This window comes from Pristiophorus japonicus, chromosome 12 (genome assembly GCF_044704955.1).
Source record: "Pristiophorus japonicus isolate sPriJap1 chromosome 12, sPriJap1.hap1, whole genome shotgun sequence".
Lineage (NCBI taxonomy): Eukaryota > Metazoa > Chordata > Chondrichthyes > Pristiophoridae > Pristiophorus > Pristiophorus japonicus.
The window spans coordinates 89195263-89211873 of record NC_091988.1 but is presented as its reverse complement, the minus strand read 5'-3'; the positions used below and the strand labels follow the sequence as shown (position 1 = coordinate 89211873).

The window sequence follows — 16611 nt, the reverse complement described above, 5'->3', positions numbered from 1 at the left end:
GGTCTTGGGTAGCAGCTGGGCATAAATTGCAAGTAGTTCACTGTGTGTGGAACTTGCTGTGTTCTGTGTATAAGGTTGTTCCAGTGTCCATTCTTGACGATTTTCCTGCAATTAATACAAATGATCTTTCAGCCGATCGCCCAACCTCGCTGTCCGTTGCAATTGTGAATGTTGATATTGACGTGGGGTGCTGGCATATCTGAAATCACAGGAAAATATTCCAGAGTTGATTTCATTTCACACTAAATTCAAATTAGCACTTTCTGAATAAACACAGCCAGTGAAGATATATTTACCACAATGAGCTTTGAGTATGGGGTTTGAATTATGTACTTAAACTTACCATAAAAATGCATGCCCACTAAGATAACAAACCTTTGCCCATGTAAATTTATCAGATTCTGCCTTGTTGGTTATGCAGAGCTTTTTGCAAGTTATACACAGAATAAATATTATGGTCTGGCTACTTTTTGCACCTTGTGGCAAGGTAGAGATGTGTCAGCTGTGGTTCAGTGGGTAGCACTCTCACCTCTGAGTCAGAAGGTTGTGGGTTCAAGTCCCACTCCAGTGACTTGAGCACAAAAAAAAATCTAGGCTGACACTCCAGGGCAGTGCTGAGGGAGTGCTGCACTATCGGAGGTGCCGTCTTTCAGATGAGACGTTAAACCGAGGCCCCGTCTACTCCCTCAAGTGGACATAAAAGATCTCTCAGCTCTATTTTGAAGAAGAGCAGGGGAGTTATCCCCGGTGTCCTGGCCAATAGTTACCCCTCAAAAAACATAACAAAAAAACAGATTATCTGGTCATTATCACATTGCTGTGCACAAATTGGCTGCCACATTTCCTACACTACAACAGTGACTACATTTCAAAAAGTACTTCATTGACTGGAAAGTGCTTTAAGATGTCCGGTGGTCATGAAAGATGCTATAGAAATCCAAGTCTTTTACAATTAAGGAAGGCCCAAATCTGCATGGTTTGATTTCTGCTATTGCACTTGGATGGGAATCCATCTTAACAGGTTATTTAAAGAATTAAAATTGATCAAGTAATCCAGCCATTCCATTCAGTTCAAGCATCCTACATAACTGACCATCCATCTAACTAATATAGTTAGGAGGTGTAGAGTTTCTAAAGAACGCCTAGTGCCAGTATTTGAGCTGGTGTCTGCGGGTGTGACGTGCAGTGACGCGGTGTGTTCTTCTTCCTCCTCTTCTCCCGCCTCACACTCTGCGGTGCCCTCAGGGACAGGCTGCTCAGGTCTTGTTCATTATCTGAAAGCATAAAGGCACAAGAGTCGGGTTAAGCAAACAGTATGATTAGCTGGAAAGTGTCAAATGCTTGTGGGGTGAGGGGGAAGTGGGATGTGAGAAGAAGGAGCAGGGATGAACGTACCGTTTTTGTTCCCAAGGGGGTCACTGTCGCCGGTGGACATGGTGCCCACCACCTGGTGCCCAATAATCTGCAGCACTCGATTCTCCACGCACAGTGTGGTTGGATGTCGGCTTGTCTCCCGCCTGTGCTCTCCTGCTCCCTCCTGTTGTGAGCCACCTTGGCCTGCAGGAGAAAGGAGAGTGTGTGAGTGAGTGTGGAGCAATGTGTTTGGGTGATGTGCCTGCCATGGTTGAACAGTTGTCATTGTGTGCAAGGTGTGAGATGTGGGTAGGTAGAGATTGCTGGTGGTTGAGTAATGGGAATGTGGTGCTTTGGGCAGTGTGTGCAGACTGTGGTTCAGATGGTGGTATATAGGATTTGTCGAATCATTCACTCACCCTGACCACCCGAGTGAGGTTGATAAATTTTTTCCTGCACTGTGTGTGGGTCCTGGGGACCACAGTGCTGCCCGAGACGTGCCGTGCTACCTCCCTCCACATGGTGCGGAAGACTTGTGGCGAGGGCCTCCTGCCACTTGCCGGGTAGAGCACCACCCTCTGTCTCTCCACAGCAAACACCAACGCCTACAATGCTTGATCGCAGAATCTGCGGGCTCTCTCCCTGGGGCGTGGATCTACCATAAGCACACCTGCTTCAGTCCTCCGGCTCCTTCTCCTTGACCTGCTGCTGCTTGCTGAGGCAGCTGCACAGCCAGCAATGCTGAGATAGAGGTTCTGCAGCTTCAATGAACCTCCCCTTTAAGAACTTGAAAAAGCCTGTGGCAGTCATGACTTGCGATTAGACTGCACCAGATATCGGTCCAAATTTCCCCAGCCGCCGAGAGCAGCGTAGTTAGGGGTGGCACGCCAACTTTGTGAGCCAAAAAAAGCTCCAAAAATTTACCTTCCAATTTGGCCACTCACTCGTCGCCGGATCCATCGGCGTGGCGCTGCAGAGCCTGCGGGGGGCGGGCGGCCGGCAGAGTTTGGGGCCCAGCATTTTGTGGAGTGCTGGCAGGGGGATGCATGTCCGTTTGAGCGTGCGAGCATGTGCAATGGGCGTTTCAACGTGTGCGCATGCGCAGTGCAGCAGGAAGCTTGGCAATAGGCCAATTAAAGAGAGAGTGTCCTCAATATCATTGGTAATGGTGCCTATATAAAGGTAAGGTTTGAATTTTGATTTTTGTGTGGCTGAGGGAGTGGAAAGAAGTGCTGGATAGGTGGAAGAAAGGTGTGAAGTGTGATTCTTGAACATTACCTGTGTGTGAATCCAATAAACGAATGGCGCAAAAGCGTGCAAGACGAATAAAGAATTTCCTCCATGAGGAAGTGGAGAAATTAGTGACTATAAGTGAGGAGAAATGGCTGGAGCTGGATATTAGCAAGAGTGGTCCATCAAAAGTTTCACCCAAGGAAATGAGAAGATGATGGAACCTCGTTGCGGAAGAATTCTCCGCTGGGGTCAACACTGCAAGATCTGGAAGCCAGTGCAAGACGAAATTGGAAGGACATTGGTCAAATAGTGAGTGTAAGTAATATCTTCATCTTTAAATTGAATTGCAGTGGAAAATGTGAGCATCTCTGTGTCCCACCCATCAGAAGCGCACCATGTCTGACAATTAATATTTTCATCTTTGCAGAAGAAATTGGCCCACAACAAAAGGGAGAGAACTAGAACAGGAGGAGGGCTGCCAAATCTGCGCCAACTGTCACCCCTGGGTCAGAGGGTTGCTGCCTTGCTGAGTCGCACCGGCAGAAAAAGAATCAGCTCTGCACAAGCTGGACCCACACGCGAGGGTGAGTCATTAAAATGCATAGTCGCCCTTCAAATCAACCTGCTGACTGGCCTGCTACATGTCAGACCACTCATGCTACCCATCCTGCCCCCTCCTGTGCTGCTAACCATTTGACTGTTCTGTTGTATTTTGTAGAAGAAGACGACAATCCTCAAGATCCTGAAGATCCACCAGAGGATCCAGATGCATGTGCTCCAGACCTAGGCAGTTGGGGGGGGGGGAGGAGGAGGAAATGTGTGCTCGGGAGAATGCTGACCGCGATATGGATCAGGACATAGCACAGGGCATGACACTGCCAGAAACCTCCATAAGCTCCTCCTCGGCAACATTCCATGGGTTCACACCTTCCGAGGTCGCAGGTCCCAGTGGCAGTCGGGAAATGCATCTTGGGGCACCTAGTCCCCCACTGTCCCAGCCTGCACCTCACACTGGAGGGGTGCCACTAGGCAGACCCACGGCGAGGAGAAGCCGACCAGTCTTTCCTGAGATGCAGCCCTCAGCAGAGGTTAATCAGGTTCTGTCATTGGGTGAGGAGACCAATGCCCTCACAAGATCACTCGTGGTGGCCATCAGTGGGGTGCGTGATGAGCTAGCGACACTGTTGGGTGAAATCTCTGCATTAAGAAGGGAAGTGAGGGCGGGCATTTCAGAGGGTGTGCAGACGACGACAGATGCCATGAGGGAGCTAGCTTCTGCAATAAGGGCATAAAGGCCGGATACTCAAATGCCACTCCCACTTCAATCCACGCACTAGCCACCAGTGAGACCCAAGCCGGGCCCCCAACACCCCCCCCAACCACCATCACCGACCCTACGAGGAAGTGCACTTTCCCCGAGATGCAAGTAAGGGATGGGTACAGCCTTTCTTTGTTGTTGCTGTTGTTGTTGTTGTCGTTGAAGTGCACTGTAAAATTTCCAATAAAACATATTTCGCATTAAAACTGAATCATCCTCCATTAGGACCACGCAACATTTAGGGCCAACTGTAAAAAGTAAAAATCCCTCACCCCGACAGTCATGCATGCCTGCCACCCCTAGCCCTGGCGGGAGGGCTAGCTGGTGCGTTCTGCAGTTGGCATGGTAGGACTGCTCTATTTTCTGTAGCTGATTCATCTTTCATTTAATTTTGCTGGTGTTGTGCAGCTGTTGTGCTGAAGATGTTGTAATGTTGTGCTGATGTTGTGAAGGTCTTGAGTGCTTTAGAATCCTCCAACTCACCCCCCCAAAATCTCTGGCTACCTGCGCTGGTTTCCTAAATGTAGGTAAGATTTTTCTCTGCCTACAAAAGTGGCCACATACACTGGCCTAAGTTAGTTTGGAGTAACTTTCAGCTGGCCAAATTTGCTTCTATGGCCAAAAGAGGCGTAAGTGGCTTGTCACGCCCCCTTTTGGAAGAACAAACAAAATTAGAAAAAAACCTAACTAACTGACTTACATTGGAGTAAGTTAAATGGGGAAATTTACGATTTTTAAGTTACTCCAAAAAAAGCGGGGCAACTCTTGGGGAAATTTGGGCCCTTTGAGTGTAACGCCAATGAGAAACATAGAAAATAGGTGCAGGAGTAGGCCATTCGGCCCTTGGAGCCTGCACTGCCATTCAATAAGTTCATGGCTGAACATGCAACTTCAGTACCCCATTCCTGCTTTCTCGCCATACCCCTTGATTCCCCTAGGAGTAAGGACCACATCTAACTCATTTTTGAATATATTTAGTGAATTGGCCTCAACAATTTCCTGTGGTAGAGAATTCCACAGGTTCACCACTCTCTGGGTGAAGACGTTTCTCCTCATCTCGGTCCTAAATGGCTTACCCCTTATCCTTAGACTGTGAACCCTGGACTTCCCCAACATTGGGAACATTCTTCCTGCATCTAATCTGTCTAAACCTGTCAGAATTTTAAATGTTTCTATGAGATCCCCTCTCATTCTTCTGAACTCCAGTGAATACAAGCCCAGTTGATCCAGTCTTTCTTGATATGTCAGTCCCGCCATCCGGGAATCAGTCTGGTGAACCTTCGCTGCACTCCCTCAATAGCAAGAATGTCCTTCCTCAAGTTAGGAGATCAAAGCTGTACACAATACTCAAGGTGTGGCCTCACCAAGGCCCTGTACAACTGTAGTAACACCTCCCTGCCCCTGTACTCAAATCCTCTTGCTATGAAGGCCAACATGCCATTTGCTTTCTGAACTGCCTGCTGTACCTGCATGCCAACCTTCAGTGACTGATGTACCATGACACCCAGGTCTCGTTGCACCTCCCCTTTTCCTAATCTGTCACCATTCAGATAATAGTCTGTCTCTCTGTTTTTACCACCAAAGTGGTAAAAGTAGTTTTTACTACCTCACATTTATCCACATTATACTTCATCTGCCATGCATTTTCCCACTCACCTAACCTATCCAAGTCACTCTGCAGCTTCATAGCATCCTCCTCGCAGCTCACACTGCCACCCAACTTAGTGTCATCCGCAAATTTGGAGATACTACATTTAATCCCCTCGTCTAAATCATTAATGTACAATGTAAACAGCTGGGGCCCCAGCACAGAACTTTGTGGTACCCCACTAGTCACTGCCTGCCATTCTGAAAAGTACCCATTTACTCCTACTCTTTGCTTCCTGTCTGACAACCAGTTCTCAATCCACATCAGCACACTACCCCCAATCCCATGTGCTTTAACTCTGCACATTAATCTCTTGTGTGGGACCTTGTCGAAAGCCTTCTGAAAGTCCAAATACACCACATCAACTGGTTCTCCCTTGTCCACTCTACTGGAAACATCCTCAAAAAATTCCAGAAGATTTGTCGAGCATGATTTTCCTTTCACAAATCCATGCTGACTTGGACCTATCATGTCACCTCTTTCCAAATGCGCTGCTATGACATCCTTAATAATTGATTCCATCATTTTACCCACTACTGAGGTCAGGCTGACCGGTCTTATAATTTGGTTTTCTCTCTCCCTCCTTTTTAAAAAAGTGGGGTTACATTGGCTAACCTCCACTCCATAGGAACTGATCCAGAGTCTATGGAATGTTGGAAAATGATTGTCAATGCATCCGCTATTTCCAAGGCCACCTCCTTAAGTACTCTGGGATGCAGTCCATCAGGCCCTGGGGATTTATCGGCCTTCAATCCCATCAATTTCCCCAACACAATTTCCCGACTAATAAGGATTTCCCTCAGTTCCTCCTCCTCACTAGACCCTCTGACCCCTTTTATATCCGGAAGGTTGTTTGTGTCCTCCTTAGTGAATACCGAACCAAAGTACTTGTTCAATTGGTCTGCCATTTCTTTGTTCCCCATTATGACTTCCCCTGATTCTGACTGCAGAGGACTTAGGTTTGTCTTTACTAACCTTTTTCTCTTTACATATCTATAGAAACTTTTGCAGTCCGTCTTAATGTTCCCTGCAAGCTTCCTCTCGTACTCTATTTTCCCTGCCCTAATCAAACCCTTTGTCCTCCTCTGCTGAGTTCTAAATTTCTCCCAGTCCCTGGGTTCACTGCTATTTCTGGCCAATTTGTATGCCACTTCCTTGGCTTTAATACTATCCCTGATTTCCCTTGATAGCCACGGTTGAGCCACCTTCCCTTTTTTATTTTTATGCCAGACAGGGATGTACAATTGTTGTAGTTCATCCATGCGGTCTCTAAATGTCTGCCATTGCCCATCCACAGTCAACCCCTTGAGTATCATTCGCCAATCTATCCCAGCCAATTCACACCTCATACCTTCAAAGTTACCCTTCTTTAAGTTCTGGACCATGGTCTCTGAATTAACTGTTTCATTCTCCATCCTAATGCAGAATTCCACCATATTATGGTCACTCCCAAGGGGCTTCGCACAACGAGATTGCTAATTAATCCCCTCTCATTACAAAACACCCAGTCTAAGATGGCCTCCCCCCGAGTTGGTTCCTCGACATATTGGTCTAGAAAACCATCCCTTATGCACTCCAGGAAATCCTCCTCCACCGTATTGCTTCCAGTTTGGTTAGCCCAATCTATATGCATATTAAAGTCACCCATGATAACTGCTGCACCTTTATTGCATGCACCCCTAATTTCCTGTTTGATGCCCTCCCCAACATTACTACTACTGTTTGGAGGTCTGTACACAACTCCCACTAACGTTTTTTGCCCTTTGGTGTTCTGCAGCTCTACCCATATAAATTCCACATCATCCAAGCTAATGTCCTTCCTAACTATTGCATTAATCTCCTCTTTAACCAGCAATGCTACCCCACCTCCTTTTCCTTTTATTCTATCCTTCCTGAATGTTGAATACCCATGGATGTTGAGTTCCCAGCCCTGATCATCCTGGAGCCACGTCTCTGTAATCCCAATCACGTCAGCTTGGGTTTTAAGACGTGAATTAGGACTCCAATCATTTTATTGAGCAGTGAGCACGAATTTTGCATGCAATCTGCAGCGTTTGAGCCTGGCGCTAATTCTCCAACTTTTCTACTGACTACTTCCATTCCTTGGCTATAATGAATTTCTAGCCTAAAATGACTCTTCATTGTGCATACTCCCCTACAAACCTCTATTTTAGCTCCTATTTTATATCTCGCTGTTCAAGGTTTCAAAAGAAAGGATGTAAAAGAAAATTTAAAAAGGAGGCAGATAAAAAGCAGGTAACTATAGACCAGTTCGCCTAACATCTGTGGTTGGGAAACTGTTGGAGTCCATTATTAAAGAAGCAGCAGCAGGACATTTGGAAAAGCAAAATTCGGTCAGGCAGAGTCAGCATGGATTTATGAAGGAGAAGCCATGTTTGACAAATTTGCTGGAATTCTTTGAGGATGTAACAAACAGGGTGGATAAAGGGGAACCAGTGGATGTGGTGTATTTGGACTTCCAGAAGGCATTTGACAAGGTGCCACATAAAAGGTTACTGCACAAGATAAAAGTTCACGGAGTCGGGGGTAATATATTGGCATGGATGGAAGATTGGCTAACAGAGAACAGAGAGTCAGGATAAATGGTTCATTCGCTGGTTGGCAACCAGTAACTAGCGGGGTGCCGCAGGGATCAGTGCTGGGACCCCAACTATTTACAATCTATATTAACAACTTGGAAGAAGGGACCGAGTGTAGTGTAGCCAAGTTTGCCGATGATACAAAGATGAGAGGAAAAGCAATGTGTGAGGAGGACATACAAAATCTGCTAAAGGACATATAGGCTAAGTGAGTGGGCAAAATTTTGGCAGATGGAGTATAACGTCAGAAAGTGAGGTCATGCACTTTGGCAGAAAATAATCAAAGAGCAAGTTATTATTTAAATAGAGAAAGATTGCAAAGTGCCGCAATACAGTGGCACCTGGGGGTACTTGTGCATGAAACACAAAAGGATAGTATGCAGGTACAACAAGTGATCAGGAAGGCCAATGGAATCTTGGCCTTTATTGCGAAGAGGATGGAGTATAAAAGCAGGGAAGTCTTACTACAGCTATATAAGGTATTGGTGAGGCCACACCTGGAATACTGCGTCCAGTTTTGGTTTCCATATTTACGAAAGGATGTACTTGCTTTGGAGGCAGTCCAGAGAAGGTTCACTTGGTTGATTCTGGGGGTGAGGGGGTTGACTTGTGAGGAAAGGTTGAATAGGTTGGGCTTTACACATTGGAATTCAGAAGAATGAGAGGTGATCTTAACGAAATATATAAGATTATGAGGGGGCTTGACAAGGTGGATGCAGAGAGGATGTTTCCGCTGATGGGGGAGACTAGAACTAGAGGGTACGATATTAGAATAAAGGGCCGCCCATTTAAAACCGAGATGAGAAATTTCTTCTCCCAGAGGGTTGTAAATCTGTGGAATTCGCTGCCTCAGGGAGCTGTGGATGCTGGGACATTGAACAAATTTAAGACGGAAATAGATAGTTTTTTCAACGATAAGGGGTTATGAGGAATGGGCGGAGAAGTGGAGCTGAGTCCATGATCAGATCAGGCATGACCTTATTGAATGGCAGAGCAGGCTCGAGGGGCCATATGGCCAACTCCTGTTCCTATTTCTTATGTTCTTATGTAAAAGACACAATGGGTGTGATGTGTTTTCCGATTGTCAAGATGGCCTAACGAATTTCCTGTCTATGGGAAAATAACATCAAAGGTACCTCATTAGTATATTAACTACCTGTTGTTCAGCATTTTTTCCAACTCATCTCAATTTAAAAAAAAATTAAAAGTAACCTTTTTCCCCCCCCCAATTCTATCTGTAGAAAGATGATCACAAAACGCCAAAACATAATCTGTTAAGCAAGCAGTCTGTGAAACTAGTCACGCAAACCTTTCGAAGAGAGTGTTTCGCATTTAAACATCACGCTGTCCTTGTTTGAGCTCAACAGGAAGCCAAAAACTTGACACCTGACCCTCCCCCAGTTCTCGTGTCAGAGGCTGACTATTTGAGCTGCCAATTAAACCCGCAACTGCTATCCTGGATGTGTATCCCACGGCAGCTACCTCCTGCTGAGCTGAAATGAATGAGGTTATTCCAACATTATGTGCATAAATGTCACTCGAATGTCTTAACAAAACCACATTGCCCCAAACTAATATGGTATGCAACAAACGCAATTCTAAAAGTCACTTTGTCCAGTCTTGGCTATTGAGTCAAAAATGCTTTCCCAGATAGCTTGTGTGTTGTGTGGATTTAACCTCTTGTGCAGTGATTTAACCTGATTGCAACATCTTGATATAAATTAACCTGAAGTTTCTCAAGAATGGCACTTAATAGGAGTCTGTTGGGTTTGTGGGTCACATTGGAGAGAAAGCAGGAAATGAGTACTGAAGTGAATGATCAGCCATAATCTTATTGAATGGTGGTGCAGGCGCGAAGGGCCAAATGGTCTACTCCCTCACCTATTTTCTATGTTTCTATTGGAATGTGCAGTAGCAGAAAAGACCATTGCAGTCCATCTCACCTGTCCTTATTTCTTTTCCCATTTTGTTAATACTAGATATCATTGGCTTCTGTGTTTTTCATTACTGTGGTTCTCTGCCCCAGAGAGAGTTTTCACTTGCCTTGATATCTAGGTAAAATTTGTACACGAGTAATAGACAGAGGAACCCATTTCTGATTATTTCAGCTGTTGGTTCTAATGTATTCCTTCACTGGAACCTCCTCGGCTTTGGAAGCAGTAGAATAACACTTTTGTAGATGTTGTTTTCGGCTTTAATTGGCAAACAAATTGTTAAACATGAATAAAAGAAGCAAATAGTAGCCGTTAGAGATATAGTTTTATCGTGGTTATTATCCTCGTATTGTGAAAAAAAAGCTTGCCATTTTTGTGCGAAACTAGGATACAAGTAATTTTCTTACCTAGTGATTTATTTTTCCCTTTCCCATCAACTATGGAAGCTTTTACAACTCTCTAGATTAACTCACTAATTTGGAAATGACAGGCTAATAACATTGCAAGCAGAATTGAAATGATTGCTAAATTTAAAAAGAAGCTTCCAATCAGATATATGTTGAATAAATCAGACAGAATGTTTGTCTTTGAATTGAGTGGCTTGTGGTAAGACAAGTGGACTAGTATTGAGTTCGGCTGGGATAGAATTTTTATGAATGAAGTTGTTTTTTATCTTGGCAGAGTTCAAGAGGCTAAGGAAGGATATACTTGCCATAGTGTGAGTGCAGCGAAGGTTCACCTGACTGATTCCTGGGATGAGGGAATTGTCCTATAAGGAGAGATTATGTAGACAAGGCCTATATTCTTTAGAGTTGAGAAAAATGAGAAGTGATCTGATTGAAACATACAAAATTCTTAGAGGATGTTTCCCCTGGCTGGGGAGTCCAGAACCAGGGGTCACAGTCTCAGAATAAGGGGTCATCCATTTCAGACTGAGATGAGGAGAAATATTTTCACTCAGCGGGTGATGGATCTTTGGAATTCTCTACCCCAGAGGGTTGTGGAGGCTCAGTCTTTGATTACATTCAAGACCGAGATTGTTAGATTTTTGGATATTAAAGGAATCAAGGGATAGTGCAGGAAAGTGGAGTTGAGGTAGAAGATCAATCATCATCTTATTTGTAAAGTCCTTACTCTACATCATGAAACCACACGAGGCACATTCCAGGGACAAGGCCACTCTGTGACCTTAACTCTTTATTACGGGACTCCAGAAGTGATGACCCTGCGTGGGACCTCCCTTTATATACCTGTGTGATCAGGTAAGGAGTGTCTCCCACAAGTTCACTCCCTGTGGTCAAGGTGTGCACCTAAGTTGAGTGTATACAGTAATACAGTGGTGTTACATTGTCGTTACAAACATGACATTGAATGGCGGAGCAGGCTCGAAGGCCGACTCCTGCTCCGATTTCTTACGTTCTTATGTTCATATTTGGCTATACTGACCTGGAAGTCTTTAATGCCGATACTAAAACCATGCCTGAAGTAGGAAGCATTCTAGTCACCAGCACTAACTTCCCTCACCTTGAAGAGTACAAATATTAGACCAAAAGCGTCTCAGTATCAGAAAATGGGGTAGCACAGGCAATGATAGTGACTAAAAAGAGAACTCCAATTCTAAGTGTGCAAACTGGAATTGGAGGTGGGAAAGGAAAAGTTCCAAAGGAAGAAGAATAACTGACTCGGGCAGATGACAGGAAACGGTGCCTGCCTGCCTCTGTGGTAAATGCACAAAATGGAGGAAGTGAGAAAGGGCACGAGTCAGCAACTCCCGCAGGGGAAGGAAACAAAGTACTTGCCGCATATTCTCTTCTAGAACTCGATTCGTGTTTGCCTCATGTAGGGGAATCCCACAATCCCGCACACCTAGCGAGGAGCCACGATTGCAGGGAGCATCAGTCGATGATGGGTCGACAACACTGATTCTCTAACCCACGCGAGCAAGGAGAGTGCAGGATCACAGAATTAATGTCATGAAATGTACAATTCGTAATTAGAAACTCATTCCAACCGTTTATAGTTAGCATTTTAAAATATCATGGAGCCTCCTAATTGTGCATATATAAAGAATTGACATTGGTTTGTGCAGAAGGTACATGCCACGATTGGTGTATTATGTGGGGAAAAAGCAAATGATGCACAATACTCGAATGCAGCATTCATGTGTATGTTAATATTTGCTTTGTCCCATTTGGTCCCCAAGCCATCACTGCTCCTGGCACACATTCTCCTGGCGTATTCTTGTTTGTACCACAAGCACAGAGAGTTTTCAAAAATGTGACCGGATTTGTTGATCACTAGCCTGCTGAGTTAGCCCGGGCAGTGGTATGGCCGAGTGCTGTCCAATATGTTGGTCACTAGCCACAAATTGGGAATCACATGTGGAAAATTGCATTTCTGGTTGGTAAATAAAAAATGAGCACCAACAACTGTCATTGGTCGTGATCTCAACGCTCATATTAGCATGGTGTGTGCATGTGAACTTTTTGTGCATTTGTTGGTAAAATGGTGTGCAAGTGTTTTTTTTTGATTGACTGCTTTACTTCTGTGGTTACTGAATGCTGGCAGATGTTTAAGCACCTATCCATGTGTGAAGTACATTTACCTGAATTGTGTGAGTGCATGCAAGGTGAGTTTTTTTAAGACTAAATTTAGTGTATGTGGCCAAAAACTCTGTCGCCGTAGCCACACTTGTGGCTTGGCAGCAATTTCAATTGGACAACAGTGGTCTCGAGAGGTCTAACCTTGTTGATTGACAATACTCCAGGAGCAGGATTTCTGTGAAAATAATTTAGTCTCCCAGCTTGAAGGTCTGCTCCCCCTTTTCCTGACAATATCGGCCAGGTTTCCCAAAGCTAGGCGGGACCAGTTAAAATGAGAGCTGACTGTCAAATCCACCCCAGCACAACGGCCATTTAGACCATCCTGCCTTTGGCTTTCGACTATGGATTTGTGAAATTCGGGTGTCTGGAATTGATTGGCGCATTAATAAGTCAGCTCAAAGACCCCACAAGGTGCAGGGAAGGGTTTGAAACCGTGGCACGAGTGTGGCATAAAAAGTTATCCTGCATTGGTGCTATATTGTGGGAGTTGGGGGAAGGGTTTTGTACTCTCACCCTGGTGGTTTGGGGGTAACTGTACCCAAGTTGGATGCCTTTGCCATGTAGAATCATAACTGGAACAATAGCCCCAATATTCCCATGCCAGTGTATAAAATTATGAGGGGCCTAGATAGAGTGGAGCGGAAGGATCCATTTCCCTTTGCGGAGGGGTCAATAAACAGGGGGCATAGATTTAAAGTAATTGGTAGAAGGATTAGAGGGGAATTGAGGAGAACTTTTTCACCCAGAAGATGGTTGGGTTCTGGAATGCATTGCCTGAAAGGGTAGTAGAGGCAGAAAAAGGCCTAATCGCATTTTAAAAAGTACTTCGATATGTACTTAAAGTGCCGTAACCTACAAGGCTACGGCCCAAGAGGTGGAAAGTGGGATTCGGCAAGATAACTCTCTTTCGGCCGGCACTTGACACGATGGATCGAAAGGCCTCCTTCCGTGCCGTAAACTTCTATGATTCTATGATTCATGGTATCAGTGCAGTAGTGTAGATTTTAGCAGCATTGTTTTTATTGGTAACCGGCTGGTCATTAACCGGCTGGTCACTGGTCATTAACCGGCTGATCACTAGCCGTTCTTCTCACAGACAAAACCTACAGATTGGAAGCAAAATGGAAACTAAGTCTCACTAACAGCCAGAAATGGTAGAGTGAGAACACAAGGAGTGTGCAGGGTGAGAAACGAGCAGTGAGGGAGACGAAGCTGCCAGATGGCGAGGGCCTGTAACTGTGCGAGACACTAGGGCACGGGCAGCACTGTTGTAAAATATTTCCAGCAGTGCCACTTCAGGCCTGTAAACCATGAAACTAATACTTCAACAACACATTAACAGATAAAAATGATGAGCCACTGTTGGAGAGTTATCTTGTGTTTCAGCTTATTAAATCATTTGGGCACATGAACTAAAGATTAAGAAATGAAGAATAATTAAGTACTTAGCACTCCAGAAATAAATTAATCTATTGTAATCCTCCAGACAATTTCTGACTAGACATTTTGAACAGTAGATACAGTGGAATGTTGTTTAAACTGTAAATACCAGTTGTCCAACCAGGGATCTTTCAATTCTGTAGATCATCAGAGCATTCTTTGCCATGAAATGTAACCAGTAGCTTACTGAAATGTGAATGTTCTCTAGCAGTGTTACTGTTCGAGCACATTCTAATCTGTATTCTTGATTGACTGTTATAGTACTGTCCATCTGCCTTGTTAGTGAAAAAAAATACTTGCATTTATAGAGCGCCTTTCACAACCTCCAGACATCCCAAAGTGCATTCCAGCCAATGAAGTACTTTTTGAAGTGTAGTCACGGTTGTAATGCAGGGAAACATGGCTTCTAATTTGCGCACAGCAAGATCCCACAAACAGCAGAGAGATCATGAGCAGATAATGTTTTAGTGATGTTGATTGAGGGATAAATACTGGCCAGGATAGTCGTGTTACAATATTGAGATCTTTTAATAACTTCTCCACACCAAAGCCTAATAGATTTTTATTTAAATCTGTTATTTTTTTTCTTTTTCTTTTACTAATAACTGTTTAAAGCCCTATGAAAATCTTCCCAAATGTGATGGAGGAGTCGCCTCTAGACTTGAGCACCCACTGAAACTTGTGCAGTCAAACAGGAAATTCTTGTGAATATTAATTACTCTTCTGATTTTCACCTCAGAACTTCCTGCGATGCCAGAACAACAAGTCTAATTATAACCTGGTCTGTGAGACGCTGCAATTCCTAGATTGTATCTGTGGCAGCACCACCGGTGGGCTGGGACTTCTGGGTCTCTACATCAACGAGAAGAATGTAGCCCTCATCAACCAGACGCTGGAGAGCTTAACTGAATATTGTCAAGGACCTTGTCATGAGAACCAGGTATCTGTTGCACTGCTGGCTGGAAGTGGCTGGGACGACTTTATTACTGCTGCACACCCTCTTTATCGGAGGAGCCTTTCACTGTAAATAATCCAGAGGTGGTCACAGTATATTCAGCTGACGGCAGAAACCACACGAACATGTTTGCCGAAGCATGTGTAAATATAAAAGGCCACTGCACTGGAAGTCCCTTTAAAGTTGTCCTCTATCCATAATCATCAAATAAAAAGCATGTGCGCATTATATATGGTCATCTGAACTATTTCATTTTGACAGTGCAGCACTCCCTCAGTCCTGCACTGGGACTGTCGCAGCCTGGATTTTGTGCTCGCGTCTCTGGAGTGGGACTTGAACCCACAACCTTCTGACTCTGAGACAAGAGCCACAGCTGAGACTTTAATTAAGAAGGGCCAGGCTGTCTGGAGCACTGGTGGTACTTATATGTATTTCTGTTTTTGCCAGGAATGATTTTATTTTATTTCCTGTCTCGCTCGCTTCTCTAGGGGTGTATGAAACTCTGTTTCATTCCTAACATAGTTACTTAACTAACCTCAGGTATTCAAGTGCGGGTCCATTAAGTATTGTTTCCATAAATGGGAGACTTGCTAAATAGATGTTTTGGCATTTTAAACTATTATTTTCATGACAAATACTCTAAACGAGAAGAGGAAACACGATTAAAATGACTATCTTTTTACCTGTTTGCACAGAACTGTATTGCCACCCATGAATCAAATGGAATTGACATCATCATTGCACTAATCCTCAATGATATTAATCCACTGGGGAAGAAAAGAATGGACCTCGTGCTAGAGTTGAAGGCAAGTGGGAAAAGATACTCGAACGAATGGGCCTTGTATTTAAAAATAGTATGGCCTAACAAAATAATTGGATAATTTCAAAATCATGTTCCTGATGGCTAGTGGCCTGACACTGCCATTCAGTAGACCAACAGGTCCCAGGTTGGAATCTTCGCCTTGTGGGAGAGGACCTTGGACCTCAGGTAGAATTTAATTTTGGGCAATAGCATGTTATTATGCGCCCCGTTCAATATTCTCTTCCATTGACATGAATCGAACTGAATATCGGATATGGAGTCCAACTGGCGGCTGATGCAATACTGCTGGTTCTGTGCCATCGCCCAAATCGAATTTCTACCCCGTCCTTGGGCTAGGAAGAGGAAACAATTAGCCAGGATTCCCACACACCAAAATGGCTGTCCAGTGAACATGGCTGGAAAGTGCATGCGGTGGTCTTCAGGGCGAGGATCGTCTAGGGCCCAGTTATGATGACCCCATGATGGAATAGCTTGCTGACACTTGCTTTCGTATAGAGAGCGGTTGCTGGAGTTGAGGTGGGGTGGTGGGGGTGGAAGAACCGGAACCATATGCAAAAGAATCGGTGCTTTCAGTCGACGAGGGAAGAAAATCGAGGGAGAAGAGAGAGAAAACCATTGTTCGCTCCCAACACATGCACAAATCCGTGACCATCTTTGGGTCTCCAGACAAGTTGAGTTGTGGTGCCTGATTGGAGTGAGCATTC

The 16611-nt window shown here is 44.6% G+C and overlaps 1 protein-coding gene across 1 annotated transcript in view; it reads left to right on the top strand.

Annotated features, from left to right (window-relative positions):
• The window catches only part of itpr1b (inositol 1,4,5-trisphosphate receptor, type 1b), a 593020-nt gene that overhangs the window by 396922 nt on the left and 179487 nt on the right, over positions 1-16611 (top strand). The window contains exons 42-43 of the mRNA XM_070894815.1: positions 14869-15069; positions 15780-15890. Of these exons, the coding sequence (XP_070750916.1) occupies positions 14869-15069; positions 15780-15890 (312 nt within the window). The remainder of the gene's footprint in view (positions 1-14868; positions 15070-15779; positions 15891-16611) is intronic.